This window comes from Dromiciops gliroides, chromosome 2 (assembly GCF_019393635.1).
Source record: "Dromiciops gliroides isolate mDroGli1 chromosome 2, mDroGli1.pri, whole genome shotgun sequence".
NCBI classification, from domain to species: Eukaryota; Metazoa; Chordata; class Mammalia; order Microbiotheria; family Microbiotheriidae; genus Dromiciops; species Dromiciops gliroides.
In genome coordinates this window covers 463,411,222-463,424,711 of record NC_057862.1, presented here as the reverse complement: position 1 = coordinate 463,424,711, position 13,490 = coordinate 463,411,222, and the positions used below count along the sequence as shown (strand labels likewise).

At 45.4% G+C, this 13,490-nt stretch overlaps 1 protein-coding gene across 2 annotated transcripts in view; it reads right to left on the bottom strand.

Moving 5' to 3' along the window:
* Nucleotides 1-848: 848 nt before the first annotated feature.
* HNF4A (hepatocyte nuclear factor 4 alpha) overlaps nt 849-13,490 on the bottom strand; it is a 36,194-nt gene continuing 23,552 nt past the window's right edge. Inside the window, exons 5-10 of one of the 2 annotated variants that reach the window (XM_043986213.1) lie at nt 13,103-13,258; nt 9,544-9,631; nt 9,108-9,263; nt 5,617-5,853; nt 4,778-4,930; nt 849-3,988 (exon numbers count right to left, since the gene is read on the bottom strand). In XM_043986213.1, coding sequence (XP_043842148.1) covers nt 3,846-3,988; nt 4,778-4,930; nt 5,617-5,853; nt 9,108-9,263; nt 9,544-9,631; nt 13,103-13,258 — 933 coding nt within the window. In that variant the 3' untranslated portion in view covers nt 849-3,845. The remainder of the gene's footprint in view (nt 3,989-4,777; nt 4,931-5,616; nt 5,854-9,107; nt 9,264-9,543; nt 9,632-13,102; nt 13,259-13,490) is intronic. The other variant, XM_043986215.1, reaches the window with a different exon arrangement.

Sequence of the window (13,490 nt, the reverse complement as noted above, 5' to 3'; positions counted from 1 at the left end):
GTGTGTAGCAGTTGAGGCAAGAGCCCTGTATTGACTCCCTCATCCTTGAATGATCTTGAAATAGTTAACTTCACCTACACCCCAACTCTCCTTAGGCCCTCCCTTTCACCAAACTCTCCCCCACCACACAGACACACACAGACACATGAGCACACAAACAAACACACACACACACACACACACACACACATACACATTTCCCACCAGAAAACTTTTAAATTTACTTTCATTGGCATATTAAGGGTATTTAGCTTGGAGAAGAGCAGGCTTAATGGGGATAGGACCACTATCTTCAAATTACTGAAGGGCTATAAATGGGAAGAGAGAGAGAATTTGTTCCACATGGTGGGCAATGAGTGGAAGTTATAAGGAGGCAGGTTCCAGCTCATTTTCAGGAAGAGCTCACAAAGCAGTTGACCTATGATGGAGCAAATTGTCACAATAAATAGTGAGCTTCCCATCATTGGAAGTGATTGGGCAGAATTTGGGTGACTCCTTAATAGAGATACTAAAAAGGGGGTTCCTGAATTGGGTGAGAGATTAAACTCAATGACCTAAGAAGTATCTTCCAACCATTGGATCCTATGATTCTAGTTGCAGTGTTGCTTCTAATTTATTGTAGGAGCTTGAGTTAGCGACAGCTCCAACATTTGTAAAATAAAGGGATTGAAATAGACATATAAGGTATTTCCCAACATTAATATTCTGTGTTCTGATGACCCTCCCAGCTCTGATATTCTGGGCTCTTTATTCTAGGCTCCCTTCTAGCTCTGACATTCTGTGTTCTAAGGTACCTTCCAATTCTGATGCTCTATGAGTTTATAAAAAAGGAGGGAAAACTGTCCGGCTGGGAAGAGTTAGAAAACATCCTTTGTATTTATTTTGAAGGTTTAAAAAAAAACACAACTTTTTTTGGAATACAAACTAGGACTAAGAAGTGTTCTTTCCCTACTGGATGACAATGATGGCAGTGAGAAGGGTTTAGAAGGTTTGGTCGGTGGGGACACTACTCATGCCCCCATTCTCAACTCCCCTAGGATTTTTTTGAGGGAGGAAGGGAAAATGCACCAGTAACTAGAACATGGCAGTGACTCTGGGGGTATACTTCTTTGGAATTACACAATTAGAGATGATCAAGGCAAATTACAGAATAATTTAGTGAACACGATTGACTTTGCTATTACAATGTTGCCAACTTTCAGTCACTGCCTCTTCCTCCCTTGACTCCCACAAATACCATCAGGGCTTCTGAGGAGGCCATTGAAACCATGCCAAGAGGGTGTGTGTGTGGGGGGGTAGAAACCCTGGTGTACAACCCAGGTTGGGAAGTGACAAGGAGTTTGCCACCTCCACCTCATGGGGATCCTGAGATTAGGACAGCCACAGGAGAGGCAATGTCCCCTTGTCCTGGACCCACAATTGTGAGAAAACCCAGTGGCCAGGGTTCAAGGAGAAGGTGGTAGATTGGGCTCTGCCTTATCCCCAGTCCCAGGATGACTTCAGTTGTTATTGAATCCTCCCTCCCCACCCCCCTTTCCTCCTTTCCTCCATACATATATTCACTTCCACCCCCAAACAGGTTCAAATGCCCAGACACACTAGGCCCTGCCCAGGAATAGTTGTACAAATTTGGTCCTAAAGAGAACAGTTGTGAATGGGAGTATAGACCAAGGCAACAATTCACCTTTCCTTGACATTTCCTTCCCTTAGTGTGGCCTTACTGGATCTCAGGAAGCTTGGGGAGAGAGAGGAAGTATAAAGATTGGGGATGAAAAGGGATTGGTCTTTACCAGGAGACTCTACTCAAACTGGGACTTTTCCATGTGGAGCAAATGATTAAGTTTGTTGGAGTTTGTGTTTGGCACCCTCCCTCCTCTCTTTCTATGCCCTGGATTTTAAGAAAAGGCTCTGGAAGGTAGAACAATCCAAAGGCATGAAGACTTAATATTGGCATGTATGAACTGACTGGGTAGGACATTTACCTCTCACATTGTCTTATAGAAAGCACCTTGGAGTCTATTTCCTAGTGGGCAGAAAGCAACAGAACACATGGCCCTTTAAGAGTCCTGAAAGGTCACCCCTGGGAGGATGAAGCAGCACCAAGGACAACCAGAAAAATCTGTACATTTCAGAGTTTAGCTGTGACTACCTCTGTTTACAATCTTGACTGCTGGGAGAACTGTCATCTTTGAAGCATGGGGGTTCTGCCACTGACTATCTATGTGACCTTGGACAAGTCACTTGTCCTCTCTGGACCTTTGTTCCTCTCAAAAAGGAGGAGGTTACGCTTGATGATCCATCCCTAAGATCTCTTCTAGCTCTGACATTCTGAGGTCCTTTGAAAGGTTCTTCCTAAAGAAGAGGGAACAGTTTGAGAAGTTTCCCCTCTAGCTTTGAGCTTACTTCTCTATAGTTCTGACTAGTCAGTAGCCTCTTCCTGGGGACTTGATCTTCTAAATATCCCTACTATTCTAGCACCTGCAGGGAAATTTCCCTTCCAGCCCCTGAGCACCATCTAATAGAATGGAAGCCCCCAGGAGTTCTCTATGGACCAATAAAGCTCTTAGGACAAACCTGCTGACCTCCTATCCCAGCATTCCCTGAGAAGAGAATGAGTTGGGAGAAAAGGATTATGGATTCCAGCCTAATTTAGCCCCACCATGAGTCAAAATTTGAGGATACCACAATGCTTGTCCTCTCTCCATGATGAGGGGGAATAACAGAATGGCAGGGAGAAACCACTGACTTTATTGGCCTGAGGACTCCTTTGAGTTGAGGGTAACTCTTGCTCCCTCTTTGGCCAAAAAGAACTGGTCTTTATTGGCTTTCAAGGCTCTCCATCAAGTAGCCTCACCTTTTCTAAGATAGTGACTCATTTTCCCTGAATGCATTTGGTCTCATTACAAATAGCACTGATTCCCAGCTCTGTACCTCTGCTCATGCTTTTCCCCCAACGGGAATATCTTCCCTATTTGTCTACACAAATCCAAATCCTGTCCTCTGTGAAGCCCTGCTTGACTACCCTACCTCCCAATCCACAGTGAATCTTTTCCTTCTCCCAGATTCCTACTACATATTTATTGTCTTGAATTGTTCTCTAGCTGTCTTATGCTTGCGTTTCTTGTCTTCCCGGCTAGACCCTCCTTCCCCTCCCTCCTCCACCCCTGCTCCTTAAGAAAGGGGACTGAATCTTCATCTATTTTCCACACAGTACTTGGCACAGAGTGTGGTCCAGTAAATGCTTCATAAAGTTTGTAAAATGACTGAACGATCACAACTTCAGTCTTTGAGTCTTCTCCAGCCTGGAGAGTATGATTCCTTCTGAATGAAAGTTCATGGGGATATTGGGACTGGCATGGCAGTGCGAATAGGCAGAGAGAGTCCTGGCCTGGCCCATCTTCTCCCCAAAGGGCTTTGAGTCTCCAAAGGGGAAAACAGGGTGGATGTCCTAAGTGGTGGTTCTAGAAAGATCCCAAGAGGAGGAGGTGGCAGTTGTTTTGGGGCAGAATCAGGAGATGAAGAAACCAGTTGGGTGAGGAGAAAGTATTGAGAAACAATTAGTCTCACCCAAAGGTGACTGTTCCCAATCTCCCTCAATGTCCCCCAAAATAGGAGGAGAAGGATTGTATTAAGGCACACAAGTTGGCAGCTGGAGCCCTCAGCCTGAGTCCTGGCTCCTTATGGTGCCTTTCTGGTCCTAGGGCAAGTCTCATGGTTGTCCTATTTCACCAAGAGCGCTGGGAGTTCTGAAAGGGGCTGGTCCCTCTGGAGGCCAGGGAAGGACAAAAGCCAAGCTGGGGAGGGGCAGTGTCTGGCTGCCCTGCCCCGATCCCTCTGGCCCCATGTTAGATGACCTCCTGTTTGGTGATGGTGGGCTGAGGGATGGCTGAGGGAGGCTTGACCACTGTGGTGATGGCTCCTGGCAGTAATTTGTAGGGTTCAGGTCCCGAACTGGCTGGTGGAGAGGGCTGGGGGGTCTCAGGAGTGGCTGAAAGAACAAGGAGACAAATACCATCTGCTCAGTCAGAGTGGGAGCACTTCTGGGTCCCTGAGAGACAAAAGAAAGCCTCTGTGCATGGGAAGCAGTAAGTCATAATGGGGGGAAAATTGGATTTGGGAATCAAGAGGCCCAGATTTGAGTCCTGGTTCTGGTCCCAATTTACTGTGGGATCCTGAGCCAAGTCACTTCCCTCTTTAATCCTGGGCCTCAGCTTCTGCAACTGTATAATAGGGGCATTGGCCTAAATAATCTCTGTGGTTCTTTCCATTTCTAACATTCTCTGGTCTAAGGTCTAAGGATTTTTTCAGCTCTAAAATCTAGGATTCTCTGATTTGGCTAAATGGCTTGGTGTTAACAGAAAGGTGATAAGTTCTTGACTAGAATATTTTTCTCTACATTCTAGGACATCCCCTCCCTACTCCCAACATCATTGTTTCTTCTTCTAGCCTGAGAAAGAGAGGGGTCTGGGAGGAACCTGCCCTTTGGGGAAAGAACAACAAGTACCCAAGTCATTATTCTTGTGGCCTGGCATGCTAGGGAGGGCATGCATCCCTTCTCCTGCTCTCAGAGGTCAAAGGTTCATTCTACCTCATTCCAATCTTGGCTTTGGGAAAGTGATCCCAGGTGTACAGACTACCTTGTTCCTCTTCTCTCCCACCCTCGAAAACAGAACAGGGCCCTGCCTCTGACCCCACAACCCAGAACTTTCAGCTCTAGCTCCTTGAGACTTCCCTCCCCCACCTCTCCCTCTCCCCAGAAGAGCCCCGGGCTGCCCACCTGTCCGCCACCCAGGACGGGGCCACTCACACATCTGTCCATTGCTGATCTGGGCTGGCATGGTATTGGCAACTATCACATTGGTGCCCATGTTCTCTGGCACCAAGTGAGGATGCAAAGGGTGGTGAGTGTGGGGTGCTTCGCTGGAAGACCCTAAGGATAGAGAGAGCAAAATTAGGAATACTGGGTCACAAGACCTGGGTTACTGAGAAGGAGCTTAATATCTGCCCTACTTGTGTCATAGTGGTAGGATTCTGAGAAAAAAATGCGACACTGTTCCTAGTCCAGCTAAATAAGCTTGAATAATACTTCCATTCTCTGAGCTTTGTTTCCCTCAGTTAAATGAGGGATTTGAACTAGATAATCCCCAAGGTCCCTTCCAGATATAACATTCCATGTGTTCTAAGGACCCTCCCAGCTCTGACATTCTGTGTTCTAAGGGCCTTCCCAGCTCTGACATTGTGTGCTCCAAGGACCCTTCCAGCTCTGACATTCTATGTTCTAAGAACCGTTCCAGCTCTGACATTCTATGTTCTAGGAACCTTCCCAGCTCTGACATTCTGTGTTCCAAGGCCCCTTCCAACTCTGACATTCTGTGTTCTAAGAACCCTCCCAGCTCTGACATTCTGTGCTCTAAGGACCCTCCCAGCTCTGGCATTCTGTGTTCAAAGGGTCCTTTTGACTTCTAAGTCCATAAGACATTCAGGCCCGCTCTGGGGTGGGGACACCTGGGGCTAATGCCCTGTGTTGGTGACTATGAGTGAGGACATCTAGAGCTAAACCTCCCCTCCCCCTAGGTGGTGGGGGTGCGTGGGAGGGTGGGAACAACTGGAACAGACCCCCCAGCAGCATCTCCTGCAGCAGGTTGTCGATCTTGGTCACACCAAAGAGTTTGATGAACTGTATCTGCTCAATCATCTGCCAGGTGATGCTCTGCAGGGTGGGCAGCAGCAGCAGCAGCTCCCCAAAGCGGCCCCGGGAGTCATATTGGCGGTCGTTGATGTAGTCCTCCAGGCTCACCTGCACCTGTGATCTCATCCGCTTGATTTTACCAGGGTCGCTCAGCCCTTTGGCATCTGTAATAGGACAGGAAGGAAGGACAAGAGAAGTTTGACTCACAGGCCTTTCGTGCTGGCAGGAGACTATGCTCAAGGAAGGTCAGAACCAGAGTGGATCATAGAACAGAGAACGTTTGATCTGCAAGGAGTCTTGGAAACCAACTAGTTCAATTTCCTCGTTTTCCAAAGGAGGAAACTCAGGTCCAAGGAAGGGAAATTACTTCTTCAAGGCCATATAGGGAGTGAGTGGCAAGTCTTGTGACTACCCATTGTAGGGCTTTTTTACATTGCATTAATGTTGGGGTTAGGGAATTAGAACCATAACATCCATTTCCAAAGAAACATAGACTCTCAGTGCTGAGAACTAGAAGTAACCTCAACAAATCACCTGTTTGAGCTTCTTGGTAGATAAGGTAGATAAGTCATTCCATAGCATTATTTCATAGGATCCTAGATCTTAGATTTAAACCCTACAACCTAGATTTGGAGTTGGAAGGAACCTTAGAAATCATCTAATCCTAATCTCGTGTTTTTCACAAGTGAAAATGGAGGCAAGGTAAGTGACTTGCCTAAGGTCACACAGGCACTAAACAGCAGAGGCAGGATTCAAATCCACGCCCCTGTCTCCAAATCCAACACTTCCCCCATTGTTCTTCCTCCATTTTACAGATGACATGACAGAGATCCAGAAAGAGAAAGCACTTGTCCAATGTTATGCACTGAGATAATAGAGGAGTCTGGACCGTAATGCAGGTCAGGAATACAGTACTCTCTTCACTACATCAGGAGATCTCAGACCTATTGTTCACCCAGTCCAAGGATTTGGCTCTGACCAGAGCAACAGAAAAGCAATTCTCAGTCTGTGCACCTACTATGTTCCTGGTCCTATCGCTATACAAAAACAAGAAGAGAGGAGGCAGTCTCTCCCTCAAGATCAGTCAGTCAATAAACATTTATTAAATGATTATAGGCACTGTGCTAAGTGTAAAGGACAGTCCCTGCTTTCAAGATACAGTCTTAATGAGGAAGACACCTTGAAAACAACTACATACAAACAAGCATAAATAGGAAATAATAGAGGGAAGGCATGAAAATGTAAAGTACTTGTATATAAAGTGCTTTATAAAACCAATGGCACTAAATAAATAAATGTCAGTTATCTTTGAAAAAGTGTAGCACAAAAAAAAGAAAGGAGGAAAGAAAGAAAGAAAGAAAAAGTGTAGCACATGAGAAAGATCTTTGGCTTTGGAGTCTGAGGACCTGGGTTCAAATTCCACCTCTGATGTTTATACCTTATCTGTTTTAATATGACCTTGAACAAATCACCTAATCTCCCTGGGCCTCAGTTTCCTCAGCTGTAAAATGGCTGGGACCCAAGGTTTCTTCCAACTTTGTAGCCATGATCCCAGTGATGATCCTATGAATTGTATGATTGTTTTGTGGCTCAGAGAAAATAATCATATATAATAGAGTGTTGTTGTGCCATGAGAAATATAAAGTAATATGGTTTGACATAAGCAGTAATGCATAGTGAAGAAACAAGGACCAACAGAACACTATTTACACTATATTATACACACACGTGCACATGTACAACTCTAGGTTCTCCTGTGCCTTTGTGCTGGGTACCTTCATCTCTACCTTCCTTCCCCCTCTTCTTTTTCAGATCTTTTATGTGATAGATTCCCCCATGAGAGTGTAAGTTCCTTGAGGGCAGGGGCCTGTCTTTCCACTTGTCTTTGTATTTCCAGTGCTTAGCATAGTGCCCGGCACTGCATAGTAGGCACTTAATAAATGCTTATTCACTTGATAAACAACAAATCTTGATACATGCACAGAAAAGAAATTCAGAAAGGGATTCATAAACAAACAGGAAAGATTTTTTTTTACATTCTTATTCAAATTAATATACACTTAAAAATGACAACAAACAGTTCACGGATCCTTTTGTTCCTCTTTCCGTATTTGAATATTGTGTTTGCTGAGGCTCAGAATTTGTCTTGCTCTGCTGGGGACTCTATGTTGTCATGAGCAGGGAAAGTGTAAGCACCAGCCCATTCTACCAAGCTGGGAAGACTTTAAGGATTTCCCTCATGACAGACTGGGTCTGCTTTCCAAGGACCAGCCTTGCTAAGTCCAGAGAGGCTTATCGACACTAGGCTGGACTCTTTGGCCAAGGTCATCAATGAAACAATACAATAAAATACAAAATGAACCTTGGTCCTGTGTGGTCCCTGCCTAATTTTTGTGGTGATGGTGGCCGAGTGGCAGAAAAGGAGGCCAAGGGGGCTAAGAATTGGAGGGGTGGATTATTGGAGCTAGATGTTAAGAGTATATTAGTTGGATAGAGCACTGGCCCTGGAGTCAGGAGTACCTGAGTTCGGGTCCGGCCTCGGACACTTAACACTTACTAGCTATGTGATCCTAGGCAAGTCACTTAACCCCAATTGACTCACTAAAAAAAAAAAAAGAGTATATTAGTATAAGATGCCTTAGAAGGTCAAGATGGTACTTCATATACTGACTTCCTGATGGCTAAAGTATATAGAAAAGTCTTGGATTTATACTTGAATAACAACTGTGTAGCTTTGAGAAAATCATTTCCCCTGCTGGGGTCTTATTTTCCCCTTCTATAAAATGAATAGATAATTTTGAAGTTTCCTTTCAGCTGATCTTCTAAGTTCTAAGATCCTTTTCTTTTTTTTTTTTTTTTTGGTGGGGCAATGAGGGTTAAGTGACTTACCCAGGGTCACACAGCTAGTAAGTATCATGTGTCTGAGGTCAGATTTGAATTCAGGCCCTCCTGAATTCAGGGCCAGTGCTTTATCCACTGCACCACCTAGCTGCCCCCACTAAGATCATTTTCTGATGCCTTAGAATATTATCTAATTCCACTTTTAAAGGTTTTAGTCCAGGCTACATGTTCTGGTCCTTGACTCTCTTCCTGTTTGGTTAAGGAGCTCATGATATCCAGCTTATCCATCTGTGGCTCCAGCCTGCCCTGCGGCCTTTCTAGCCAGCAACTATTCTTGTTCCACTCGTATTTCTATCCAGTGCTATCCATGATACCGACCTTGGGCTCATCAACGGTGCCAAACCCTGCCAGCCCCAAACCTTTTTGAGAATTAACTTCCCTGGGCCTGTCCAAGACCTTCCTGGGAGGACAGGCCCAGGGGCTGAATATCTGGAAACAATGAACCCTGCTGCTCACTCTGATCAGATAAGAACTGGTGGGACGGGTTCCCACTAAACAAGAGGTTGAATTCTAGTACCTGGATCAAAGAAGATGATGGCCTTCAGACAGGCATATTCATTGTCATCAATCTGAAGCTCTTGGAAGGGCAGCACCAACTCATCCAGGATTCTCACTGCAACACGACTCATTTCCACCAACTCAGGGCAGTGCCGTGGGACGATGTAGTCATTGCCTGAATGTGTTAGAGGAGAGTCCCCAGGATACTAGTCAATCCAGTGAACATTCTGAGGGCTGACATATGGATGTCTAAACACATGTGTGTATGCATGTGTTCAAGGCACACACATATCTTGTAAATATAGGTATATGTAAGTGTGTGCATATGTATACAAGTATGTATGTGCAATGTACATATGTGCATGTGCACATGTGTATGCATTAGCCATAATATGTCTGTAGAAGTTCCCTTCCAGGTCAACTGGTCGGACAAAATTAAAACCCAGAGCACTCACCTAGTAGCAACACATCCTTAAATACCATGGACCGTTTGGTGGCCCCCAATAGCAAGTGTTCCCCAGCATGAGCCCTAAGCAGGGCCACCTGAAAGTCAAGAGAGAGAAGGGTTAGCACCTAGGCAAACTCAAGGGAAAAGGTCATAGAATAATGGACTTAGAGCTAGAAGGGACCTTAGAAGTCATCTAGTATAACCCTGCTCATTTTACAGATGAGGTAATCGAGGGCCAAAGAGACCAAGTGACCTGGTTGGCTGGTTTATTCTTTGACAGATATCACAGAGACTAACAGGGTATAAAGTATCAGCTATTATTATTGTCCCTGTTAGGCTTATAAATTTAAGAACAGCTATAAATTATTGGGCAGGCTGGTGAAAATGCTGAATGGCTGGTAACCATGGTATTCCTATCTGCAAGGCTGTATTAGGAAGATTGAAATCATTTTTACTGGCCAGAGCAGAAGGTAACAAGTTCTCCCATGAGCCAGGCTCTCCCCTTATGGGTAGGGAAGGAGGCAACCAATAGCTTCCTAGAAGACAATCCTCCTATGCCTGCCATTGCATTCTCCTACCCCAGAGGAAACCAGTAAATTCCTTGGTTGAAAATTAGTTTTCATCCCTGTTCAACATTTAGCTCTTTCTCCTTTCCTTCACGTGTCCCATATAGGGAAGCATGCAGCCTATGGCCCAAGGAAGTTGCCACTCTAGATGAGGCCATGCGCCTTCCACATCAGGCGACTAGAATTTAGAAGCTTCTTATCCCAGCTGCTTCTGACTAGTCCTGTGAGCTGGGGTGAATCTCACAGCTGCTCTCTGTCCTCATAACACCAGCCTCATCAGCTCTGCTGAGAACAATAACCACACCTTCCCTTTGTAGAGGGTTTTACAGTTTATAAAGTATTTTTCTACCCATTACTTCAGCATCCTTGTGGGGTTCAGCAGGGCAGGGATTATAGTAACCATTTTATAGATGAAGAAACTGAGGCTCAGGGAGCTAATCTGCCCAACCAAGATGAAACAGCAAATTAGTGGCAAAGCCTGGACTTGAACCTAAATCTTCTAACTCTGAGTCCAAGAGACGAGAGCTGCTCTGATTCCCTGGGTCTGAGCAGAATCATAGAATTTCTGAGTTGGGAGGAGCCTTAAGACCTAGAGCACTAAATGTTAGGTCCTGTTGGAATGGACCTTAGAGATAATTTAGTCCAACTGTCATTTTTTTTTTTTTTAGTGAGGCAATTGCAGTTAAGTGACTTGCCCAGGGTCACACAGCTAGTAAGTGTCAAGTGTCTGAGGCTGGATTTGAACTCAGGTCCTCCTGACTCCAGGGCCGCACTCTATCCACTGCGCCACCTAGCTGCCCCTCCAACTTGTCATTTTAAAGATGGAAAAACTAAGGCTCAGAGGAGGAAAGTGTTTTGACCAAAATCAAACACAGCTATGGAAGTAAACTTGTTGTGGCTTTCCAGAGCACCCTATCCTCTTATCTGCCCTGTAGCAGGAGAGATTCCGTGTGACCCAACAAAGAGCATTTTCCTAGAAATGTTTTCCATACGCTGAGTGCAACCTAGTCTAGCTCTGCTTCCCAAGGCCGTCTTGGCCCCTTGTGGTGGCCACCATTTTGGCATGAGAAAGAAGCCATTACTGGGGGATGGGGGTTAATTATTCCCCTTGTTATCTGCCACCCATCACTGCCCCTGGAGAATGTTCTGAGCCCCTGCCCGGGAGTAGTTCCAAGGTTTAGGTGAGAAATGGAAGTTAACGATTGGTTGGTTTAGTAGTGTCTCAACCCACTAGGACCCCTGGGGAGGAACAGCAGCGATTAAACATTAATGCATGGACCTGGGCCTGGCATGGGGTGGGGCGTGGAGGGAGGAATGGCTCAAGCAGTTGGAGAAGAATGAGCCCCTCTCTGGGTAGGAGGGCAAGGAGCTGATGCCCTGCCAGAGTTCTGGCCCAGTTCATTCTATGAAGAATGAGAGGAGGAGAGAACTTTAGCACCCACTGAGTTTACCCCTCACATTCTATAAATGGGAAAACTGAGGTCCCTAGAGAGGAAATGAATTCCTTATGCTACCCAGATAGTAAATAGAACAACAGGAATTCAAACTTCAGGGCTCTGACTGCAAACTCAGTTCTCTTTCCACTATTTCCTGTAACTGTTGCTATATGGTAGGCAGGCTAAGTTACCTCTTCACCTGAACCAGCTCGAGTGGCCTAGCCTCATATGCAGGGATTATTCGAGATATTCCAGGAAGGACTCTCTTGTCCCCCAAATCAATCTGTCACTGAAATTCTATTATTATTCATTCCTTTAGAATGTCATAGTGGGATAAGGCCAGTGACATTGGGAAGGGAGAACAAGTTAAGCCTTCTCAGTTAGTGACACTTTTGTATTAAAATGAATTTACCAGTGCTTTTTAAAGTAAAGGGGGACCTACATAGGGTTGAGAGGGAAAGAGGTTCAGAGGCCCAAGCAGGAAGGTATTACCCAGGCCCTGAACAGCTAAAAGGTAGCAAAAGCAGAATAGGCAGTTGAATGGGTTGGAAGGTTAGGAGACCTGGGTTCTTGTTCCAGATCTGTGACCTTTGGCAAGTCACTTCTTCTCGATTGACCTTAGTTTTTTTGTTTTGTTTTGTTTTGTTTTTGATGGGGCAGTAAGGGTTAAGTGACTTGCCCAGGGTCACACGGCTGGTAAATGTCAAGTGTCTGAGGCTGGACTTGAACTCAGGTCCTCCTGAATCCAGGGCCAGTGCTTTATCCACTGTGCCACCTAGCTGCCCCCACCCCGACCTTAGTTTTCCTTCTATAAAATGAAAGAGTTGAGACTAGATAGGCCCCTAAGATTTCTTCTGGCTAGTAACAAGCAATTGACTTGCGTGTATGCAATACACACTTGAAATTTAATCTGCATTATTAGCATTTTCACTATGACTTTCTTAAGTGTAGACATGCAATAAAATAATAAATCAGGCCTTAATTGGTAGCTTTTGCTGATTTCTAAGGTGTAAATGCTCACACTGAACATTTAACAATCAGCTCCTGATTGGAGCTGGCTCCAACACACCCTTACTTCTAGCTCTGACCCTTGATGTTCCCGGGTCCTTGTTAACTTGGTTAACATTCTGTGACTCTGGGAGTCCTGAGGGTCTGTGCACTTACTCACTGTATGGCCTTTGTCATATCATAGGGTCAGAGCTGGAAGAGACCTTAGAGATCATTTAGTCCAACTTCCTCATTTTATTGAGAAGAAAACTGAGGCCCAGAAAGGAAAAATGACTTAGACTAGGTCCCGCCAGCACAAAATTTCCAAGCTGAGATTCATAGCTGGGTCCTCTGACACCATCAATATCTCTTTTCATCAATTTCCTGCTGTCTCATTACCATTACCAAAAGCAGGTCCCATGCCATTTCTAGGAGGCAAACTCCAGGTGTCCACACATGTCCACAGAGTCTATTGGGCTCCCCTCCCCTAGCCCAGAGATGCTCTGATGTATCCCTATGGCACTTTCTGGGATACCTGAACACATATGGTGGTAGGAATCATGCTGAGGCCCCTCACCTGATCATCCAGGGGCAGTTCACAGAAGGCAGGGATGTATTTGGCCCATTCCACCAACACCAAAAGTTGCTCCTTCATGGATTCACACACATCAGCAATGCTGGCAATTTTCTTGGCCCGAATGTCTCCGTTGATTCCTGAGATGGGAGATGTGATCTGCCAGGGAAGTAAAGAGTTTATATCAGGGAGAGGAAGATTATTATGGGTGGGAAGTGGAGTGAAGCCGGAAGGAACAGATTCCTGATCACAGGCTTGGCAGTTTTTATTTTTCCCCAGACTTAGAGTCATATTCTCATAGAATTTAGAGCAGAAAGGGACCTTAGAGCAGGGGTTCCTAATCGTGTGTGTGTGCGCGTGCGTGTGTGTGTGTGTGTGTGTGTGAGAGAGA